Source organism: Carcharodon carcharias, chromosome 6 (assembly GCF_017639515.1).
Source record: "Carcharodon carcharias isolate sCarCar2 chromosome 6, sCarCar2.pri, whole genome shotgun sequence".
Lineage (NCBI taxonomy): Eukaryota > Metazoa > Chordata > Chondrichthyes > Lamniformes > Lamnidae > Carcharodon > Carcharodon carcharias.
The window spans coordinates 138,844,282-138,868,694 of record NC_054472.1 but is presented as its reverse complement, the minus strand read 5'-3'; the positions used below and the strand labels follow the sequence as shown (position 1 = coordinate 138,868,694).

The 24,413-nt window shown below is 41.0% G+C and overlaps 1 protein-coding gene across 5 annotated transcripts in view; it reads right to left on the bottom strand.

Annotated features, from left to right (window-relative positions):
* Positions 1 to 24,413, bottom strand: part of rnf41l (ring finger protein 41, like) — a 63,112-nt gene that overhangs the window by 9,185 nt on the left and 29,514 nt on the right. For 2 of the 5 annotated variants that reach the window (XM_041189925.1, XM_041189928.1), the window contains 6 exons: positions 20,832 to 21,057; positions 18,092 to 18,231; positions 14,878 to 14,904; positions 8,103 to 8,265; positions 4,273 to 4,393; positions 719 to 964 (listed from right to left, as the gene is read on the bottom strand). In XM_041189925.1, coding sequence (XP_041045859.1) covers positions 725 to 964; positions 4,273 to 4,393; positions 8,103 to 8,265; positions 14,878 to 14,904; positions 18,092 to 18,231; positions 20,832 to 21,057 — 917 coding nt within the window. In that variant the 3' untranslated portion in view covers positions 719 to 724. Of the gene's footprint in view, positions 1 to 718; positions 965 to 4,272; positions 4,394 to 8,102; positions 8,266 to 14,877; positions 14,905 to 18,091; positions 18,232 to 20,831; positions 21,058 to 21,998; positions 22,226 to 24,413 lie in introns of those variants that run through there. The other 3 variants (XM_041189929.1, XM_041189930.1, XM_041189926.1) reach the window with 3 other exon arrangements.

The window sequence follows — 24,413 nt, the reverse complement described above, 5'->3', positions numbered from 1 at the left end:
ACTGGGTCACTAATTATCTTCATTGAAAGGAACCTACAAAGCCCATATGACTCATCTCACACTGTGGTTGACTCATTTCCCAGGGGCTGTTTCAAGTATCAACTTGATTACTGATTCTCCTCAAAGGAACAAATTTGAAGTTGGCTCAGAACATGGCACTGGAGTGATTGTGGATCTTTAGGGATTCAATGAATGATGATGGATGAGCCCAGCTCAGTGCAAAAGATAAGACTGAAGCATCTGCAACCACCTTTGTCCAGAAATGCCAAGTGGATGATCCAGGTCAGCCTCCTCCTGAGGTCCCCACCATCATGGATGCCAGTCTTCAGTCAATTCGATTCACTCCACGGGATATCAAGAAAAGGCTGAAAGCACTGGATACAACAAAGGCAAAGGCCTAGATGACATCCCAGAAGCAAGAGTTAACTGTCCACGTTGCTGTTCCGTTCTAACAAATCAACCTAAAATGTTAAAACTGTTCCTCATTCCACAGACGATGCCTGATCTGCTTAAATTTTTTATTAAAGTGATTCAGTTTCCAATTAGGGAATAGCTCGTTACGAGAACCACTTGGCAAAACATTGGAGTTCTGCCATTCTGCATGAAACTACTCAGTTAAAAGTTCTGTCCTTCTGAGGGTGAAGAGAAAAAAAATTAGATTTTTTCTTAAAAGATGCATCTAAGGGAGCTGTTTCCTTTCACCAATTCTGTAACTTACCATTTCTTAGATAACAGTGACCTCCTTGGGTTTCCTTTTTATGCTTTCCAGTCGATTGAGGGGTCTGGTACTAGTGTTTCTTTTGCTACTTCCCTCTCCTGTGGTAAGCTTGTTTTCTTTATGCAAGCTTTTCAACAACTCCATCAGTTCTCTTTTCTCAAGTTCTGCTTGTTCCAGTTCCTGACGATGCTGTCTTTCTTCTGCCACAAGTCTCCGCATATCTGACATCACACGTGACATCTGACTCTGAAAGCACAGAGTTTCCTTTATTGTCATGGGTTGGGGAAAGAGCCTCTGACATGCCAATTTTAGCAATCATCTCGATGAGGAAGGAGGGTGGTACCAAGAAATGCATCTGTTGGAAGTGCTCACTTGGCCTTTTCTGAGATTAGTACATGATTGGCGGAAACACGTCTGGTTAGACCAGATCCACTTCCTTGATTATCATGGGCTGTGGGGCTCACCTGCACTCCATGTCAGAATTTTATTTTATGCATTCCCAGGATGTGGGAATCTATTGCCCATTCCTCGTTGCTTTCTTTTTGAACTTCTGGCAGTGGTTCAATAGGACTGAGTGGCGTGCTAGCTTACTTCAGCAGATAGTTAAAAGTCAATCACATTGATGTGGAAATAGAGTCATATATAGGACAAACTAAGTATGGACGGCAGGTTCTCTTCTCTGGAGGACATTAGTGAATAGTTGGGGTTTTATGACAATTTTACAGCTGCATGGTCAGTTTACTGATACCAGCTTTTTATTTCCAAATTTTAAAAACTGAATTCAAGCTCTTAAACTGCCATGGTGCAATTTGAATTAATTTATTCAAGCCTCTGGGTAACTGGTCTTGTAATCCATTGTAATTTCTATGATTTTAGGCCTGCAGGTTACTGGGACTGCAATGTTTTGTAGATCAATGCAATCCAATGTATTATGATATGTTCCAAATTAATCCTATTAAATAAATTAAATAAATAGTGTTTTTCTGAGGCAGCATCTATGAATGGGAGGAGACTTAGTCAGGACTGGCAACCTGAATTAAGAGGGAAAGTGGCTGAGACACAACTCCACAGTACTATCTAACTTAGGGAGGACTGAAAAAGAAATATCAGTAAAAGTTAAACATAACCGCAGGGTATATTAGAAGTAGCACGGCAAATAATTTTGACATAGTATATAACTATGATACAAACAGCAAGACTCAAAACTCTCAACATATTTTCAGTAGAGACCACCCATGGCATTTCTTACAGTAAGAATATGAATGTAAATTGGTCTGTCATCAATGTTACTATTTAAGCCATCTTTCCCCCTGCACATTTTAATATGCCTGAAAAAAAATGTAAATGTATCTACAATAATTAAAAACACACTCCTTTGAAAAATAAAAACAGATGTATCATACCCTTTAACCTTTACCAGCTCTCCCACCATTTAAGCAAAACTATTTTGTCCATCAATGACATCAGCTAAATGGCCATGAAATGTTGAAATGCAGGTTCAGGGGCTATAGAAGAAAAAAAATGTAAAAAAAGATAGAGAAGAGTACAGTAAGGGACAAGATTACTGAGTATTGAAACACTATACTACAACAGATGACAAGGAAATTTTAAAAGTTCATCACTAATTTGGCAAAACCAGGGGGGAAAAAAAGACTTAAGGAAAATGGGACCCTGGCACAGGGGTGGATAGGTAGGCTGGGACAGTGGAATCCTAAGACATAACGGTGGGCTGGCCAAAATGCTGAGGGTAGCAGGGCAGAGGTGGAAACTGGAGAAAGAGGATAAGAATACAAAATATGCGTAACATTAAATAATAGATAAAACTAACAACTAATCTGGAGTTTAGACAACGGAGTGAAGAGAGAATAGTGGCATCCCTGGATTATTCACCTTACAGCACAACTAATGGTGGACATCTTACAACAATTGCAGATGGGGTTCTCGTATTCTTATGAAGTGTAGACATACATATAATAGCTTTGCCCATCATAAATATTTAAATAAGGAATTTTCATTATAAATGTTGAAATAAAAATCACTCAAGATGTTTTACAAAAAGGAAGTACACACCATGGGCAGGATTTAGCAGTCAGCGGCAAAGCAAGAAGGCTCGTCGTTGAACTCGAAATAAGTCTCAGTAAAAGATCTAGTGATTTCTCTGATGAGAATTTCACCTCTACCACCAAGCAGTGGTACTGCAACTGATTGCAGCGTTCTTTACATTTTCATCGTGTGGAGCTGGAGTGATGTTATCCGGATTACCAAGCAGCCAATCACATTAAAAGGATTTTCACAGTCAACCAAACAGGAAACAAAAATAAAAATCACGTTTATAATTTTTTTTTACATGAAGCAAATGAAAGGCTGGGAGGTACAGATGGGGTAAAGGTGGAAGCGAAAATATGCTTTTTTTTAAAAAAAGTTGAAAAATATAACAAAGACCCTCAAATCAAATCATTTAAAAGCACTCTGATGCCATAAAATTAGTTTCTCAGTGCCAATTCTATTGTTCATCAAATTTTAATCACATCACCATTAAAAGCCCAGTCACACCTGACTGAAACCCCTTAAAATGGTATGCCTTGTTCAATCGGTGATATGGAAGTAAAAAAGTTGAACTTCTCACTGATCTCAGTGATTGTCAGCTCTGGGGCGGTCTGCAGTGAAACTTGCTTTGGAGCCTGAATGACAGGCCACGACCCTGAGTGACAGACTGCACCTTCAGGTTTTCCATGCTGATCTGCACGTGTCCAACATCCTACAAAACCAAAATTCTGCAGACACTGAAATTCAGATAAAAACAGAAAATGCTAGAAATGCAAGTCTAGCAGCATCTGTGGAAAGAGAATCAGAATTAAGGTCACAGACGTGAAATGTTAATCCTGCTTCTTTCTCTGGATGCTGCCAGAGCTGCTCAGCATTTCCTGTTTTTAGTCTTGAAGTTGCAGTCAGTTTCAGAGGTTTGATGATGGCAGATACAGACAATGTCAACACCACTCCAATCTCCACAAAATCCAGCCCCAAAAGCAAGACTTCAGGGGTCAATTCCATCAGATATTCCATTGGATCTCTACTGCAACTTCCGCAGGACTTTTGTAGAATAACTCAGAAACACTGAGCCCTGATTTCATGTTGGGAAATCCTCATTCAGCTTGTAAAAGGCTGAGGTTACATTCACCTTCACAGGGCCAGTGACGCAAAAAGAGTGGGGAGTTCCTTATATAGGGACTTCCTGCTTATCAAGCCCATAAATGAACCCAGTGTAAGACTGGAGACCAACTCACCCAGTGAGACAGAAACAGGCCCATGAAGGAGTAGGGAAACAGCCTATACCGCAAATATGGGAAGGGCCTGGGTCCCTCACCTTCTGATGATGGCTTAACATTTCAGTTTTCACTCAAGCACATCGGCTGCACTGACAGCGGTGCAGGCACCATGGCTCAAATAAAACTTTCAAATTAACTTAATAACTGCCTGTACATTTTAAGAGCATATATATCACACATACATTTCCAATTTCATAGGATGACAACCATAAACAAACATATACTAACTTTAAGTTCTTCAATTTCGTTTTGCAGAAGACTTTCTTTCTGTACCATGTGTCTTCTTTGAGAATCTAAACGGGACTCCATTTCATGCCTTACTTCTTCAACTTTACAAATCATCTCAGACCTTTTATATAAAAAAAACACAAATTTATGGATGGTGCTTGATGTTAAATTTATTTTTCGTTTTGCCCAATTTTCCTCTTTCTAGACTTCTTTCAGAAAGTACTGACTCACTCCAAGGCCATCACAGCAAAGCCCGACTTTGTCTCCACCCAATGTATACATGCGTACTTTCAGTGGAGTCCCTAGAAAAAGGTTTCTTCCATGAATACAATATGCTACGTGTACAATGCCTTACACTGCACCAGCTTAGATGAGCAACCTTATTATCAACCTGAAATTTTCCTGGTTTGTACAACAAACTGCAACATCATCATATTTTACTCAAACTGATATGCCCTGTTCCTATCAAGATTTGTTCTGGAGATTTTGATGTTACACCAAAATTTGCTTGTCAATCTCATTAACGTATGATAGAAGGCAAAAACTATGCAAGAAAAGGGGAAATAAGGGGAGGCAATGGCATAGTGGTATTGTCATCCAGAGACCCAAGATAATGCTCTGGGAGAAAAGCAAAATACTGCAGATGCTGGAAATCTAAAATGAAAACCGAAAATGCTGGAAAAAGTCAGGTCTGACAGCATCTTTGGAGAGAGAAACAGAGTTAATGCTTCGAGTCCGTATGACTCTTTAGAGCAAAAGAAGTAGAAAGTGATGGAAGGGGGGTGGAACAGGAATAGCAGGATAGAAGGTCAGCGATAGGTGGGGGCTATGTCACTTGTTCTTTCACAGAGTGCTAACCCTTGGTTCTACTATTCACACATTCTGCTTTCTTACCTTAATGCCACTATCAGCACTTCCTTCAGCCCTTACCACTACCATGAATACTCCCTTTGTCTTGTATCCATGACATCTTTGTCAATCTCTCTTCAGACCCCACCTATCGCTGACCTTCTTTCCTGCTTTGGCCCCCCTTAGACAGTATAAATGCCATTGCTTTCTACTTCTCTTTAGCTCTGAAGAAGGGTCATACAGACTCAAGATGTTAACTCTGTTTCTTTCTCCACAGATGCTATCAGACCTGCTGAGTTTTTTTCAGCATTTTCTGTTTTATAATGCTCTGGGAGACAGGGGTTTAAATCCCACCATGGCAGAAAGTAAAATTTGAATTCATTAAAAATCTAATGGTGAATATGAAACCATTGTCAATTGTCATTCTTTAGGGAAGGAAATCTGCTGCCCTGGTCAGGCTTACATGTGACTTCAGATCCGCAGAAACATGGTTGACTCTTCACTGCCCTCTGAAATGGCCTAGCAAGCCACTCAGTGTTGTGTGGCACAACCACTATGCTAAATGGGATAGATTTCAAACAGATCTAGCAACTCAAGACTAGGCATCCATGAGACTCTGTGGGCCATCAGCAGCAGCAGAATTGTACTCAAACGCAATCTGTAACTTCTTGGCCCAGCATATCCCCTACTCCACCATTACCATCAAGCCAGAGGATCAACCATGGTTCAATGAAGAGTGCAGGAGGGCAAGCCAGTAGCAGCACCAAGCATACCTAAAAATGAGGTGTCAACCTGGTGAAGCTATAACACAGGACTACTTAGGTGTCAAACAGTATAAGCAGCAAGTGATAGACTGAGCTAAGCGATCCCACAACCAACGGATCAGATCTGAACTCTGCAGTCCTGCCACATTCAGTCGTAATGGTGGTGGACAATCAAACAATTCACTGGAGGAGGAGGCTCCACAAATATCCCCAATGATGAGGGAGCCCAGCACATCAGTGCAAAAGATAAAGCTGAAGCATCTGCAACAATTGTCAGCCAGAAGTACCGAGTGGATGATCATCTCAGCCTCCTCCGGAGGTTCCCAGCATCACAGATACCAATCTTCAGCCAATTCGATACACTCCACTTGATATCAAGAAACATTTGAAGACACTCAGCAAAAGCTATGGGCCCTGACAATGTCCCAGCGATAGTACTGAAGACGTGTGCTCCAAAACTTGCCATGCCCCTAAGCATGCTGTTCCAATACAGCTACAACACTGGCATCTACCCAGCAATGTGGAAAATTGCCCAGGTATGTCCTGTACACCAAGAAGGCCAAATCCAACCCAGCCAATTATCCACCCCATCAGTCTACTCTCGATCATCTCTAAAGTGATGGAAGGGATCATCAACAGTGCTATCAGGCAGAACTTACTTAGTAATAATCTGCTCACTGATGCTCAATTTGGGTTCCGCCAGGACCACTCAGCTCCTGACCTCATTACAGCTTTGGTTCAAACATGGACAAAAAAGTTGAACTCCAGAGGTGAGGTGAGAGTGACTGCCGTTGACATCAAGGCAGCATTTGACCAAGTGTGGCATCAAGGAGCCCTACTAAAATAGAGTCAATGAGAATTATGGGGAAAACTCTCCACTGGTTGGAGTCATACCTAGCACAAAGGAAGATTGTTGTGGTTGTTGGAGATCAATCATCTCAGTTCCAGGACGTCACTGCAGGAGATGCTCAGGGTAGTGTCCTCGGCCCAACAATCTACAGCTGCTTCATTATTGATCTTCCTTCCATCATAAAGGTCAGAGGTGGGGATGTTCACTGATGATTGCACAATGTTTAGCACCACTCGACTCCTCAGATACTGAAGGAGTCCATGGCCAAATGCAGCAAGACCCGGACAATATCCGGGCTTCGTCTGACAAGTGGTAAGTAACATTCGTGCTACATAAGTAACCATCTCCAACAAGAGAGAATCTAACCATCGCCCCTTGACATTCAGTGGCATTACCATCGCTGAATTCTTCCTTTATAAACATCCTGGGGGTTACCATTGACCAGAAACTGGACTAGCCATATTAACTCAGCTCTTGACTCCCCAAAGCCTGTCCACCATCTACTTGGCAAAAGTCAGGAGCGTGATGGAATACTCTCCACTTGGCTGGATGAGCGCAGCTCCAACAACACTCGAGAAGCTTGACACCATCCAGGACAAAACAGCCCAATTGATTGGCATCACATACACAAACATTTACTCCCTCCACCACTGACGTACAGTGGCAGCAGTGTGTGCCATCTACAAGATGCACTGCAGAAACTCACTAAGGCTCCTTTGATAGCACCTTCCAAACCCACAACCGCTACCACCTAGAAGGACAAGGGCAGCAGATAGATGGGGAATACCACCACCTGGAAGTTCCTGTCCAAGCCACTCAACAACCTGACTTGGAAATATATCGCTGTTCCTTCACTGTCACTGGGCTACAATCTTGGAATGCCCTTCCTAACAGCACTGTGGGTGTACCTACACCACATGGACCGCAGCGGTTCAAGGAGGCAGCTCACCATCACTTCTCAAGGGCAATTGGGGATGGGCAATAAACGCTGGCCTAGCCACATCCCATGAATTAATTTTTTTTAAAAAATCAGTGTAGACAATCGAGGCTCTGGCTTGGAGCTAGTCTTGCTTAGGTGAGCATGAGCATTGCGGATGTAATGCTTACAATATCCTGATTTGTCCACTGCACACGAGTACAAACGGTACCAATCTCATCGACTCTGAATGTAAGGGGTTGTGTTACATCTTTGATTTGGCAAATAAGGAGATTTTCCTAATCCTCAAATGTGAATTAGGGATGTAGGATAAATGACTAGTCTATAAAAACCCAACAAGGAACAGGTTTGAAAGATTTGGAGATGCTTAAATGAGTAATCAATCTATTTCTCAATTTGAGGTCAGGTCCTGAATTGGTCCATGATGTACCTGAGCAATTCTAGTTCTGTCCTCAATTCTGCGATACAGTTGTGCTGTACATCATCAGCACTGAGAATAGCATAGCCACATCCATTTGGGCATTCGCGACTTCGATATTCACACACCGCCAAGTGAGATTCCAGGTTGCGTCGTTCTACCTGAACAGTACAACCTTTGGAGAAAATTGTATAAATGTATTAAAAAAATAATTAAAAATTAAAATATCACAAAACAGCAATGCAGCACTACAACATGCAAAACGTAAAAGGAGGCAGTGTGTTTCTGGACCGTAATACAAGTTTGTAACTGAAATCGAGTTAAAATTTAATTTTCCGGTCAAAGACTTCCACATCAATATTATGACTTCCAATTTGATATTCCTACTTCAAGGTGAGTAGGCCTAAGGCAAATAAATGCAATTAATATTTTTCCCCAATTCATAAAGCGAGGGAAACGTCTGCACGAAGAAGGGCATAGGAGCGTAGGAATTAGGAGCAGGTGGCCATTTGGCCCCTCGAGCCTGCTCCGACATTCAATAAGACCATGGCTGATTTAATTGTGGCCTCAACTCTACATTCCTTCCTAACCCCAATACCCTTTGGCTTCCTTGTCAATCAAGAATCAGTCTAAATCAGGCTTTAAAATATTCACTGGCCCTGCCTACAATGCACTCTGGGGAACAGAGCTCCACAGACTCACAACTCAGAAAAAATTTCTCCTCATTTTCATCAGCGGAGCGTGGCCTCAACAGAATGAGAGAGTTTGGTGAGCTGAGGGATGTACTCCCTTACTTTTTCTAACTTTTTTTACCCTGTAGGAATTGGTTCTTGCTCTACTACAGGGGAAGAAGCAAGCTGTTTGGGAAGTATCCTTTTTGTCAATTCATTCATGGGATGAGGGCTTCGCTGGCTGGACCAGCATTTATTGCCATCTCTAGTTGCCCTTGAGAAGGTGGTGGTGAACTGCCTTATTTAACTGCTGCAGTCCATGTAGTTTTCGTACGCCCACAGTGCTGTTAGGAAGGGAGTTCCAGGATTTTGACCCAGCAACAGTGATGGAACTGCGAAATATTTTCAAGTCAGGACGGTGAGTGCCTTGGAGGAGAACTTCCAGGTGGTGGTGTTCCCACCTATTTGTTCCCCTTGTCATTCTAGATAGTAGCGGTCATGGTTTTGGAAGGTGCTGTCTGAGGACTGTTGATGAGTGGTAAGTGGTCAAAGCCTATTCTATTCCTGAGGTTTAAAGCAGCACAGGAATTTGTGATAAGATTAATAAATATGAAAGAAAATAAATAATTTAATAAAATAATAAAGTAACTAATTAAAGCACATAAGCATGGCAGGACAAGTCATGGCTGCAGTACGTGGGAACTTCTGGACACCAGTGTGATCCACATCTGCAGTAAGTATCTGTGGCTTGAGATGCTTCGGCTCAGAGTCACTGAGCTGCAGACATTGACACATCAGGGAAGGTGAGAGTTACCTGGACACTTTGTACCAGGAGGCACCCCTTAGGATAGGATCTTCTGATTTGAAAGATGGTCAAGGACAGGAGGGTGTGATTGCAGCTGAGGCAGGTATGGGGACCCAGAGGGCAGCAGTGTCAGCCTCTGCAATTGTCCAAGAGGTCTGAGGTTCTCTCAGTTTGTTTAGATGGGAGTGGGGTCTGCAGGGTGGATGAACTGACTGACCATGGTACTTTGGCACAAGGAAGCCACTCAAGTGAGGGGAGCACAAAGGAATGTAGTGGTAGTAAGGGACAGTATAGTGAGTGGGATTGACACTGTTCTCTGTAGCAAGGAGCAAGAGTCCAGAAAGCTGTATTGCCTGCCCAGTCAGGGCAGTTCCTCAGGGCTAGAGAGGAATTTACTACAGAGTGGGAGGGGGAGGATCCAGTGGTTGTGGTTCATGTAGGTACCAATGACATAGGCAGGATGAGGAAGGAGGTTCTGCAATGTCAGTATGAGGAACTAGGCACCAAATTAAAGAAGCAGAACCTCAAAGGTAATAATTTCTGGATTATTACCTGAGCCATGTGCAAATTGGCATAGGACAAATAAGATTAAAGAAAAGAATGTGTGGCTCAAAGAACCGTGGGAGAAGTGGGTTCCAGTTTGTGGGATACTGGCACCAGTAATGGGGAAAGTGGGATCTGTACCGTTGGGATGGTCTATACCTGATCTGCACTGGTATTTTAGCGAGCCACATAATTAGGGAAGTAGAGAGGGTTTTAAATTAAATAGTGGGGGCAAGGGATCGAATTTGGGATGATGTGGTAAACCAGAGAGTAGAGACAAGGCAAGAGAAAATGGTATTAATATGGGAAATGATAAACAGGCCGTGACAGAAAGGGACAAAGTAAAAATCTAAGAGTAACTCAACAGCCTAGACACTACAAAAATAATAAAAGGACAAAACTAAAGGCTCTGTATCTAAACACATGTAGCATCTGAAACAAAACAGATGGACTGATAGTGCAAATAGAAATAAATAAGTACAATCCGACAGCCATTACAGAGACACGGCTACAGGATGACAGAAATTGGGACCTGAGTATTGAAGGGTACGTGACATGTAGGAAGGACAGGAAACTTGGAAAAAGGTGGAGGGGTGACTCTGTTAATTAATGATGGTATTAGCACATTAGAGGGGGATGAGGGATCAGTGCTGGAGCCTCAACTTTTTACAATTTATATAAATGACTTGGATGAAGGGACTGAAGATATAGTTCTAAATTTGCTCATGACACAAAGATAGGTAGGAAAGTAAATTGTGAAGAGGACATGAGGGGACTACAAAGGGACATAGATAAGTGAGTGGGCAAATATTTGGCAAATGGAATATAATGTGGGAAAATGTGAAATGGTCCATTTTGGCAAGAAGAATAAAAAAGAAACTTATGTCAATGGTGGAAGATTGCAGAGCTTTGAGATTCAGAGGGATCTGGGTGTCTTAGTGCATGAATTACAAAAGGCTAGTACACAGGTACAGCATGTAATTAGGAACTAATAGAATATTATCATTTATTGTGAGGGGAATTGAATATAAAAGTAGGGACATTATGTTTCAGTTGTACAGAGCACTGGTGAGACCACATCTGGAGTACTATGTACAGTATTTGTCAGTCTCCTTATTTAAGGAAAGATGTAAATGCATTGGAAGCAGTTCAGAGAAGGTTTATTAAACTAATACCAGGAATGGGCAGGTTGTCTTATAAGGAAAGGTTGGACAGGTTAGGATTGTATCTACTGAAGTTTAGAAGAGTAAAAGGTGACTTGACTGAAACCTTTTAAGATCCTGAGGGGTCTTGACAAGGTGGATGTGAAGAGGATGTTTCCTCTTGTGGGAGAATCTAGAACTAGGGGTCATTATTTAAAAATAAGGGATTGCTCACTTAAGACAGATAAGGAGAAATTTTTTCTCTGAGGGTGGTAAATCTTTGGAACTCTTTTCCTCAAAAGGCGGCGGACACAGTCTTTGAATACTTTTAAGGCAGAGCTAGATAGATACTTGACTATCAAGGGGGTGAAAGGTTATCGGGGGTAGACAGGAATGTGGGGTTGAGATTATAATCGGATCAGCTATGATCTTATTGAATGGTAAAGTTAGTTTACTTTAAGAAAAATTTTTAAAAGACATACAGAGGTGGAGAAGTTTAAGGAGGGAACTCCAGCATGTAGGACTGAGACACTTTGGGGCTTTAACAATAATGGTGGGATGAAAAAAGACATAGATGTACACAACATCAGAGTTGAAAAATTAAAGGGTGTAGGAGGCGAGATATAATAAGCTGCAGTTAGGGTGGAGTTGTCAAGGACAACGTTGAAGAACCAGAAAATCCAGTCAGTGAGAGTGGCAAGAGAAGACATTGCTGAAGATTCAATGGCTATGTTCAGTTAAATAGAAACAGTACAAGAGTAGTTCCAAAAAGCAGAACAAGAGGAAAAGCTGTTTTAGAACAAGCTATCCTCTTCTAGCACTCAGTGTCTCATCCCCTCCCTCCACATGTTTCCCTCAAGGCTGCTGCGGTGGGGAAGAAAATGTCATCAACGTCCTCTGGAATTTGTCTTTGCAAAGCTGGTCTGGAAAAAGATGCAGTGTTTTCTTCTTTTGAGGTTCATTGTGAGCAGCTCTGTAACACTGGGCCCTGTGCTCTACAGGACGTTCCCAAAGACTCAAACTAAGATAAACATAAACTGCTTCTGGAGGACCATCAACTCAGTGAGAGACACTCTTTGGTCTGCACGAAACTTACTGGTCCTCTAGTGCAAAGAGCTGTTGACAACGAATTGTTGCAGACTGGCACTTTCCAAGGTCCAGGGCTATGTGTGGAGGGGTGCACTAAGGCTTGGGTCAGCTGCTGCAAAGGCGTAATGGGGAAAGGCCACTAAGGCCCTCCTGCCTGGGCAAAGTTTAGAAACAATCAAAAGGAATTCAATCTAGGTGAAACATATATGCTGAATGTCTATTTTCAACATATAATAAGAGATCAATCAAATGTGATTACGCTGAATAGGGAAACTGTAGCAACAGAGCAAGGAAGAATCAAATATGTGACATAGTAAAACTGGAATAATATTTGCATTTATACAGCACATTTCACAATGACAAGGCTGAAACATTTGCATCCATATTCAACCAGAAGTGCTGAGTGGATGATCCTTCTTGGCCTCCTCCTGAGGTCCCCAGCATCACAGATGCCAGTCAATTCACTCCATGTGATATCAAGAAATTGCTGAACGCAATGGAAACAGCAAAGACTGTGAGCTTTGACAATATTCCGGCAATAGTACCAAAGGTACTATTATAGTCCAGAACTTGCTGCACCCCTAGCCAAGCTGTTCCAGTACAGCAACAACAATTGCATCCGCCTAACAATATGGAAGTTTGCCCAAATATGCCTTGTCCACAAAATGCCAGGCCAAATCCAATCCGGCCAGTTACCACCCCATCAATTTATGCTTGATCATCAAGTGATGGAAAGGTGTTGTCAACAGTGCTATCAAGCAGCACTTGCTCAGTAATAACTTGCTCCCTGATTCTCAGTTTGGGTCACTCAGCTCCTGGCTTCACCATAGCCCTGGTTCAAGTATGGACAAAAGAGGTGAGCTGAGAGTTATTGCCCTTGACATCAAGGCCACATTTGACCAAGAGTGGCATCAAGGAAACCTAGTAAAACTGGGGTCAATGGGAATCATGGAAAGAACTCTCCACTGGTTGCAGTCATACCTAGCATAAAGGAAGGTAGTTGTGGCTCTTGGAGGCCAATCATCTCAGTTCCAGAACATAACTGCAGGAACTCCTCAGGGTAGTGTTTTGGGTCCAACCATCTTCAGCTGCTTCATCAACAACCTTGCTTCCATCAGAAGCGGGGATAGTCGCTGCTGATTGCACAATATTCAGTACCATTCACAACTCCTCAGATACTGAAGTTTCTGCCCATATGCAGCAAGACCTGGACGACATTCAGGCCTAGCCTGATAAATGACAAGTAACATTCATGCCACCCAAGTGCCAAGCAATGACCATCTCCAACAAAATAGAATCTAATCACCTTCCCTTGAATTCAATGACATTGCCATCGCTGAATCCTCCACTATCAACATCCTGGGGTTTAACATTGACCAGAAACTGAATTGGACCAGCCATAAATACTGTGGCTACAAGAGCAGGTCAGAAGCTGGGAATCCTGAAGCGTATTACTCACCTCCTGACTCCCTCAAGCTGTCAACAATCTACAAGGTGCAAGTCAGAATTGTGATCGAATACTCCCTGCTTGCCTGGATTAGTGCAGCTACAACAATATTCAAGAAACTCGACACATCCATGGCCAAAGCAGCCTGCTTGATTGGCAAGTCATCCGCTACCTTAAACATTCAATCTCTCCACCACCAATGCATTGTGGCAGCAGCGTGTACTATATACAAGATGCACTACAACATCTCACCAAGGTTCCTTCGACAGCAACTTCCAAACCCACAACCTCTACCACTTAGAGGGAAAAAGGGAGCAGATGCATGGTAACATGACCATCCACAAGTTTCCCCTCCAACCCGAGATAACATCTTGATTTGCAACTATAGAACTCCTTTCCTCACAGCACGGTGGGTTTACCTACACCACATGGACTTCCAGCGGTTCAAGGCTGCTCATCGACATCTTCTCAAGGGCAATTAGGGATGGGAAATAAATGCTGGCCTAGCCAGCGATGCCCACATCCCGTGAACAAACAAATTTTTAAAAATGAAATCGCTATATTTTATATAACTTATTTTTTTAAAAAGATTGTCATATGGGTGATTCTTCTCCGCAGAGACCCAGCAGATGTTTCCACCTGCTATTTCGTTGAAGAATCAGTGACAAACGCTGGGAGATTTTTCTGCTCTACATTTGAATTTTGGACCATTAATGTCCACCTAACCTAACATGGCAAGCAAATACAGATTTTTGATAGACAGTGAGTTAAGGGTTAATGGGAAGCAGACAGGAAAATAGAACTGAGATCACTACAGATCCTATTATTGATCCCATCAAAAAGGTGACACTTGACAATTCTATATTCCCTTCCGCACTGGAGTGTCAGCCTATTTTGTGCGTTCAAGTCATGCTGTAAGGCTTGGACCCACCATCACCTGAACCAGAGGTCAGTATGCTACCAACTTAACCTCTACAAAAAAATCATTCAAATCACTGCAAATCAAAAAATGCACATAATGTTAATGAAACTTTGAGAAATTAAAGGTTAAACACTTCACTGCAACAAAAATCCATTTTTAAATACATACCACATCCATAACACATGTAAATTCCACCTAAAACAAAATTGGCAAAAGGATACTTCAAACACTTTGGCTAAAAAATTGGAAAATATAGTTTTACTCTTGTCGTCTAAATCTTTTGAATGTTAAATAACGCATAAGAAACCATGTCCATATATTGCTATTATTATGACATACTGGAGAATATTACAGTCGTCTAAGACCTCTAAAGTGAGGCACTGGAGGAGAATTGGGTAGTTGACCATGTCAAACATTGGAGAGATTGAGCAGGATGATAAAGAACTTTGTACTCTGATCACAGCCAAAGTGAATATCATTTGTGTCTTTGGTTAGAGCTATTTTGGTGCTATAGGAGGGATGGAAACTTGATTGGAGAGATTTAAACAGAGTTGCAGGACAGATGGGGAATAGCAACACATTTAAAGACTTTGGAGAGGAAAATCAAGGTAGGATGGTTGTTTCCAAGGACAGAGGATGTAATATTGTATTTATTTGGGAAGGAGATGATATTGTGGTTAAGTTAGGAAGGCATTTTCTGAAGACAAAGAATCATTTATAATATCACCGAGTATGATGGCCTGGAAGGAAAGTTGGGTGGTCAGCACTTTGATGAAAATAGGATCAAAAGGTGCAGAAGGTCCCATAAAAAGGTGAGCTTTTTATGGGGGGAGAAATAGGGGGAAGTGTGAGAGAGGGAGGGGTGGACGCAAGGGAGACAAGGGAACATAGCTAAATGGTGGTTAAGGGCTAGCATAGGGTGAGGAGGTTTGTCTTAATGGGCAATGGGAATGGAGGAAAACAGCAGCAGCTGATGGTCTCTATCTTTGGTGACAAATAAGTCAAAGGGCAACCAGGAGAATAGGAGTTAAGAAGAAGGTTGGTCATAAAGCAAAAAAGCCAAGAATTATCTTTGCTCACAAGGATGATCCTAGAGTAATGAGCAGCTTTTCCAGAGGTTAGAGAATCCTGGTGGGGCCTGATGTAGTTCAGCCAAACAGAATGGCAAATTGCTAAGCCACATCTATGTCAGATATATTCATGTTTGCATCCCTTGTGGGGACAATTCCAGAGACATTAAGTGGGTATGGATATAATGATTATTTTTCTGGTAATAAAGGCATCAAAGGCTGAATTGAGGAAGTGATTCAGCAAATAAATGGCTGTTAAGCTACTCTGGCAAATGGAGTGCCAAAGGATAGAACTCTAAGCAGGGAACTAGAGAAGCCAAATGTATACAACCAACATCAAGTAAACCAGAGACATGACTGCTTTCTCTCTCTCATAGTTGTAGATATGTGGATAAACTCCCAGAAGCAGCAATCAGCCTTGCTTAACAGAGCTAGATAAATACCTGGTTAGAAGAGTTGAGTGTTATAAGTGATTGGACTATTGAAATGCCATGTCATGGAAGGTAACTGGACAAAATTGAAAATCTCAGGTTTTTAAGTTGGCGTATTACTCTGAAGTCTCAGAGTTCATTTTGTTGGGAAGAAAGTTTGCAGGTTCTTCTCTATAAGACTGAATGTGTTGAAGCAAGAATGATGGAAAGAAGGAACTGGCATTTAAATTTATTTATGGATTTAGCTTCCACTACTGTTTCTGGTGAAGCATTCCAAATCTTAAGTATTCTAAAAAGAGATAATTGATTAGTTGCTCTTTTTCATAATGGTGTTAGTTGGCCAGGATATTGTGAGAACTCATATTTGTTATGATCATTTGAGAAGTCAGTCATTCAGCCCATCAAATCTGCTCTGCCGTTCAATAAGATCTTGGCTGATCTGATTGTGGCCTGAACTCAATTTCCTGCCTATTCACCTTCTCAACCAAAAATCTGCCCAACTCAACCTTGAATATATTCAATGATCCAGCCTCCACTGCCCGCAGTGGAAAAGAATTCCAAAGACTAACTACTCTCTTAGAGAAGGAAATCCTCATCATTTCATTCTTAAATGGGAAATTATTTTGAAACTATGCCACCTAATTCTAGATTCTCCCAAGAGAGGAAGCATCCTCCCAGCATCCACCCTGTCAAACTCTCTTAGAATCTTATGTTTCATTAAGATCACCTCATTCTTCTAAATTCCAATGAGTATAGATCTAACTTGCTTAACCTTTCCTCATAAGACAATCCTTTCATCCCAGGAATCAGCCTAGTGAACCTTCTCTGAACTTCTTCCAATGCAAGTATTTCCTTCCTTAAGTAAGGAGACCAAAACAGTACACTCCAGATGCGGTCTCACTCTTTTTCGATTAATGACATGGGACTTTTTAAAAATCATATGAACAGTTAGACTTGGTTTAATGTCTCATCTTAAAGAAGGTATTCCACCCTAACTTCTGCAATGAAGAATCAGCAAAGATAAAAGTCCACCACACGAGAAGGGCAAAATATACATGGTATCTAGAAGGAAAATTATGAGGTCAAATAGTAATTTCTTATCACTTCTTTCTCTATTAGAATGTACAGCTGATAATTCTCTTGTTTCTCATGGGCAAGACTTTCCACAGCATGATTTTCAATACTACTTGCAAGACACAGATATTCAGTAACTCACTGAATTCTTTTTTCACATATTAGATAAAAACATGCTTCCTGGGGTACATTAAAATCTCCATTATCAAGATCATTATTAAAACAGGCTTGGGTTAAATCTAGGTTTAACCACCAGGGGGCATAGTTCAGCAGCATCGTCAGTTACAGTGACAAAGAAGCTGGAAATCAAAATGAAATCAAACTAAAAGGACATACAATCTTCCCATCAATATACAAACTAAACTTGCGCTTTTCCTTTCCCGAGCTAATTCTGATCATAAGATTCATAATTTTAGGAAACAATAAAAATATAGTTTCAGGTAATGATCAAGACAAATTTGGCAGAGGACAAAGAGTTTATATAAATAGTTTTCTACTTCACAAAAGAACAACAAAAAAACCTGACCATTTAATATTTTTGTTCTCAATTTTTGAAACCCTAATACCCAGTAGACATTTTAATATCATTTGATGTATCCCCTCTTTCTATAATAATTTATAAAAACAAATGTCTATTTTTGATTTAAGGTTGCACTCAGACCCGATTTATATGACTTATGCTCTTCAAGGAAGATAACATCTCTTTTCAAATTTCAGTCAGTTAATAAATACTCTTTCATTAGATCTAAACCAGGAATTGCAAACAATTACACGGATTCAAAATAATTTTTGTAGCTTTTTACATACCAGCATTTAAGCAAGGAACTTGGCTGTATTCACACTCTCGTTCATGTCTGTCAATAACTTCTAAAGAACATATTGTTTCACAACCATGTTGTCTATTTTTGCACCAAATCTGAAGGCGATTCAAATCATTTCGCATATACCTGGCAGGGGAAAAAAAAAATCAAATTTAGAGGACAGGTAAACTTTATTTCCCCCTCACCCCATTTAGGCTTACAAGCAAATTACTTCACCAAAACTACTTTTATTAGTGACAGCATAGTGCTACAATCTCTGTAGAGACTGATAAATTTTAAAAAAAGATTCAAACTTCCAGTTACTAGCAGAAAGAATGACACAGCAAGATTTCATGTTTTAAAATTTTTACTTCAACAAATAACTAAAAGCACTATTAACTAAACAGTTATGCTTTAACCAAACACTTATGCTTAAAGTACAAAGATGAACATTCCCTCTTCATACCCAACACAGATCACACTCCATAGAATTATAACAAACAGTCTGCAGTTGCTTCCAGTGGGCTTCCATATTCCATTTTGCCCAATAGTAACTTGGAATGACTGTCTCCAGGCACTTTTTTTTTCAGTTTTCAGAGTTTTTTAAAACTACCACCAGCAATAAAGCCTATTCTGATGATTCTTCCCTGGCCATGCCAGGATTCTTGGAATTCTTGGAAAGCGTCACTTCACCCAGAGACCTTCTCCCTCCTCTGACTACTAACCACACAGAAACTGTTATATGTCAGTGATATTCACCGATTTGTATGGAAGCCTGTAACCTGATCTTGAAAATGGCTTCCTCTTCCCAATGGCAACACTGAATACATTAATGTTGAATTTAGGTAGGAATGCTCATTAGCTATCCTTGACCCAAACTCTCTTTCACCTTAGAGGTAAATAGACAGTTTACAGCACAACTGTTTACAATCTGGTACCTTCAACACCTTTCTGGGGGCTTAGGAGACTCAGAGTCAATGCATTGTGAACTCAAAGACTGCTGCCATTGTCTCCAAGCATAAATACCTTGCATCTTCTTCCCAGTGAAACAATCTAAGCCTTCTCCTTTGCTTTATAACAATCAAACTGCCTGACAGTGAGCCTGGGGTAGACTCTAGAGCTGGTCATATAACCCCCTTCATTTTACCCTAAATTTAAAGCTACAATCTCAAAATATAATTTTATTAACCACATAATTATGACAAAAATTATAATTTTCTTTCATCATCACACCTCAGTGTATCAGAATGCATATTTAAAACACATGCAATTTATATCCTCCTTTCTAAAATTTCACAATTTCTATTTTAGCTTATAATCCCAAACATAGCTTATGCATTAGGTAATGCTGTTCAATGTAAATGAAAACTAATACTTAAAATGAATCAGGTGCCAAATAAGCTATGCTGTTATCTATCTAGCAGAGATATAATTGCTATCTTCATGGACAAAAAAAATTTGATTGTTAGAATAACAGCTGTTGCACAACACAGGTCACAGTGAGTTGGAATTTATATTGTTGAAAAGGTGGGTGCGTGAAGGAGTTGGTGAACAACGCACATGTCCATAGAAATGTCTTGAAAACAAGCCTGTACATCAGCTCAGAAATAGAAAATTCAAGCAATTTTTATTGGTTTGTTAGAAATATGCAGCATTTGCATCCCCACTACAGATACTTACATAAAAAATGGTTTTCAGACATCATAGTTATATAAATAAATTAGTCTACATACTCACTGATTTTCGTCTACAGCGAGGATCAAGAATTACATGAAATTAAGAAAGGGTTAAACAAATTTGTATCTTTCTTTCCTAAATGTCATTTCAGGGCAATGTCCTAGGCCCAACTATCTTCAGCTGCTTCATCAATGACCATCCCTACATCATGCAGTGGGAAGTGGGGCTGTTGAGTGGTTATTGCAATGTTCATAAAGATAAGGAAAAAGTCAAGGCCTGCATGCAGGAAGAAAAGTGAAGATGATAGAGGTAATTGGTGGAGTGAAAATGGAGAGGCAGGATGTACTGGAAAAGCTAGCTATGGTTAGAATGGATAAACTGGCTGGTCCGGATGGCTTGCATTCCAGGTTGCAATGGGAATGCAGATAGCAGAAGGGCCTGCTATAATGTTCCAATCTTCCCGGGGAAGGGGGAGATGCCAGAGAATTGGAAAGCAGCAAATGTAATACCCTTGTTCAAGAAAGGGTGTAAGGACATTTGTAGTAACAATAGGCCAGTCAGTTTAATATTAGTTGTAAGGTTTTAAAAGAAATAATCAAGAAAAATATTAACATGCACTTAATGGTTTGAGGTAATTAAGGACAACCAGCAAGGATTTGAAAAAGGCAGATCATGTTTAACTAATCCAATTGAATTTTTTGAAGTAACAGAGAAGGTTGATAAAGGGAACGCAATGGATGTTGTCTATATAGATTTGAAGAAAACGTTTCACAAAATACCAAATAAAAGATTGATTAAAAAAATGGAGGCTCATGAAAATAGGAAGATCAGTGTCAGCCAGGATAAAAATGTATATTTTATAAGACAGAGGTGTAAGAAATTCTAATTCCTATACTAAAGGATGCTTGGTTAGTGGGAGAGCCTCTCAGCACATCCTGTTGGAAGAAATTTGCATATGAGCCAATTTTCTCTAAGAAATTTGCCCAGAATAAATTTGACTATTAAGTGTGACTGAGAAATAAGCATGCATGTTCTTTGCTTTAAATATTACAGACAGATGTCTAGATTACCTAAATAGGGGTCGAAGCATGGATATATCCAAAGCCTGCCGATCTTCTGGACAATTATGGTTCTGCACAAGCCACCCATGGATACATGATGTGCAGAAGGCATGTTCACATGGAGCCTGTAAAGGATTCTCCAACACATCTCGGCAGATGCAACACAGCAGTCCTTCGTTTACATAGCCTACAAATCGCTCAATATCATATCCCATTCTCTTACTGTAATCTGCACCTGTTTAAAAAGGAAATAGGCTAACAAAATATTAAAGTTTAAAAATAAATTACATACAATTTTCTTTGTTTTAATATTGAATAAAGTCATTGTTTATTCTTCCTAATTAATTGCTAAATATTATAAGTTTGACTTCTGCAACACCATAGGTGTACTTGGCATGATGCTACCACACTGTGGTTTATTAAGCAGTGATTCTCTGAGCCAATATACATGGAAAATCCCAGATGTGCGCTGAAATCAGTGTTGAATTTATTGATCTTAGCCAGAAAAACAATAAGGGCACCGAAATTGCTCACAGTGCCCACAGGTTAGAAAATAAAATCGGCTCCAGTTCCCATTCCAGAGCATTCAGTCGCCTCTACTGGAAGTGTGTGTATACAGATGTTGAGTAAGTACAGGTTTGGGCTCAGTTGCAATGTCTTCTGTAATCAGTTAGCCTTCTGCCTGTTGAACTTTATTCCAATGAGGAAACTAATGCCTTCATGAGAGGTTGAAAGAAAATTGGAAGGCGCGGAGTGGGGGGTGCGGAACACAAGCATAGTGAACATCTACACTCAAAACTTTCAACTTAAACTCACAACATGAAAACAATTTTCAGAGCAAACTTTCCATTGTTAATTCCTTACTACTCTCTTTTTGGGGGAAAAAGTGAAATAATTTCCTCCATAACCATCATTAGTGGTACTTACCATTTGTTCACCAAGAGGTATATTTCAGCAGCATGGACAGAGGCTCACGCCAGTCATTTTACTCCTCTAGTTGAAAAAATAACTAAATGTGGCAGTCATGATTTAAGTTTGAAAGTGAAGCTCAAATTCTAAGACGTGTTTTAAATAATGCAGAATTTACAGCTGCCAAAGTAAGGTTTTGAAAAATAAGAGCTACTACTGGAACACTATCACATTTGATCTGCAGTGTATCTTTTCTACCTAGTATACCTCATTACAGCCTTGGTCCAAGCATGAAAAGAGCTGAACTCCCGAGGTAAGGTGAGAGTGCCTGCCTTCGACATCAAGGCAGCATTTGACCGAGTGTGGCATCAAGGAGCCCAAACAAAACTGATGTCAATAGGAAACGGGAGAAACCTTTCCACCGGCTGGAGTCATACCTAGTACAAAGGGAAATGGTTGTAGTTGAAGGCCAATCATCTCAGCATAGGACATCACTGCAGGAGTTCCTCAGGGTAGTGTCCCAGGCCCCACAATCTTCAGCTGCTTCATCAATAACCTTCCTTCCATCATAAGGTCAGAAGTGGGGACGGGTGCTGGTGATTGCAGTGTTCAGTACCATTTACTACTCCTCAGATACTGAAGCAGTCTGTGTCCATACGCAGCAAGACCTGGATGACATTCAGGCTCGACTGACAAGTGGCAAGTAATATCTGTGCCACATCTGTGACCACTCCAACAAAAGCAAATCTAAGCATCCTCCCTTGAGATTCAATGCCATTACAATCCCTGAATCCCCACTATCAACTTCCTGGGGGGATACCATCGACCAGAAACTGAACTGGACTAGTCATATAAATACTGTAGCTACAAGAGCAAGTCAGAGGCTAGGAATCCTGCAGCAAGTAACTCACCTCCTGACTCCCCAAAGCTTGTCCACCATCTACAAGGCCCAAGTCAGGAGTGTGTTGGAATACTCTCCACTTGCCTGGATGAGAGCAGCTCCAACAATGCTGAGGAAGCACACCACCATTCAGGCGAAAGCAGTCTGCTTGACTGACACCCCATCCAGCGCCTTAAACATTCACTCGCTCCACCACAGGTGCACTGTGGCAGCAATGTGTACTATAAAAATACTATTAGAGTACACAAGCAAACAGATTATGCTGAATTTGTGTAAGTCACTATTTCGGCCTCAGCTAGAGTATTGCATCTAGTTCTGAGCACTGCATTTTAGGAAGGATGCGAAGGCATTGGAGAGGGTGCAGAAAAGATTCACGAGAACAGGTCCAGGAACTTCAACTATGAAGATAGATTAGAGAAGTTAGGACTGCTTCCTTAGAGAAAAGAATGTTGAGAGATTTGATAGAGGTATTCAAAATCATGAGGCGTTTAGACAGAGTAGGTAGGGAGAAACCGTTCCCACTCATGAACGGATCGAGAACAAGAGTGCACAGATTTAAAGTAATTAGTAAAAGAAACAAAAGTGATACAAGGAGAAACTTTTTGTTTTACTAAGCAGGTGGTTCAAGTTTGGAATGCACTCCATGGAGGCAGGTTCAATTGAAGCATTCAATGAGGAATTTGACTGTCATCTGAAAAGGAAGAATGTGCAGGGAGAAGGGGAGGAATGGCATTAGGTGAGTAGCTCATTTGGAAAGCCAGTATAGACATGGGCCAAATGACCTGCTTCAGCATAGTAACAATTCTGTAATCCTGTGATAAGAAGATGTACTGCAGCAACACACCAGGGCTCCTTCAACAGCTCCCGCAACCTCTACCATCTACAATGACAAAGGCAACAGATGCATGGGAATACCACCACCTGCTCCTTCTCCTCCAAGCCACACACCATCCTGACTTGGAATTTTATCACCATTCCTTCACTGTCTCTGGATCAATATCCTGGAAATCCCTCCCTAACAGCAATGTGGGTGCACCTACACCACATGGACTGCGGCAGTTTATGAAAGCAGCTCACCACCACCTTCTCAAGGGCAATTAGGGATGGGTAACAAATGTTGGCCTTTTCAGCGATGCCAAATCCCACAAAAGAATAAACTAAGATGCATGGGATCACCATCACCTGCAAGTTCCCCTCCAAGTCACTCACCATCCTGGTACCTGCATATCGCTGTTGATGGGCCAAAATCCTGGAACTCCCTCTCTAACAGCACTATGAGCATACCTACATCACATGGACTGCAACAATGAAGGCAGCAGCTCACCACCACCTTCTCAAGGGTAATTAGGGATTGGCAATAAGTGCTAGTCTTGCTAGCAAACCCACATCCCTAGAATGATTAAAAAACAATTGCCCTCATGAACTCATGCCCCATGAGCATTAGCTCAGGTCTCTGGTCACTCGTTCAAGTAATCTTACCACTATGCTACTGTCCCCTTAACATCTTGAAAGATAACAACTCCAACAGTACAGCACTCCCTCAGTACCATATGGAGTATTAACCTACATTTTCATACTCAAATCTCTGGACTGGGATTTGAACCCATAACCCTCTGACTCAGAGGCAAGTGTGTGACTAACTGAGCCACAACTGACTCTCAAGAAGCACATAATCTAATCTGATACTGCAGTGTAGTTCTGCAAGAGTGTGCATGTCTTTTAACTGTTTGTCGAAGTGGATGTACAGATCCCATGGCACTACTTAAAGAGCATGGGACCTC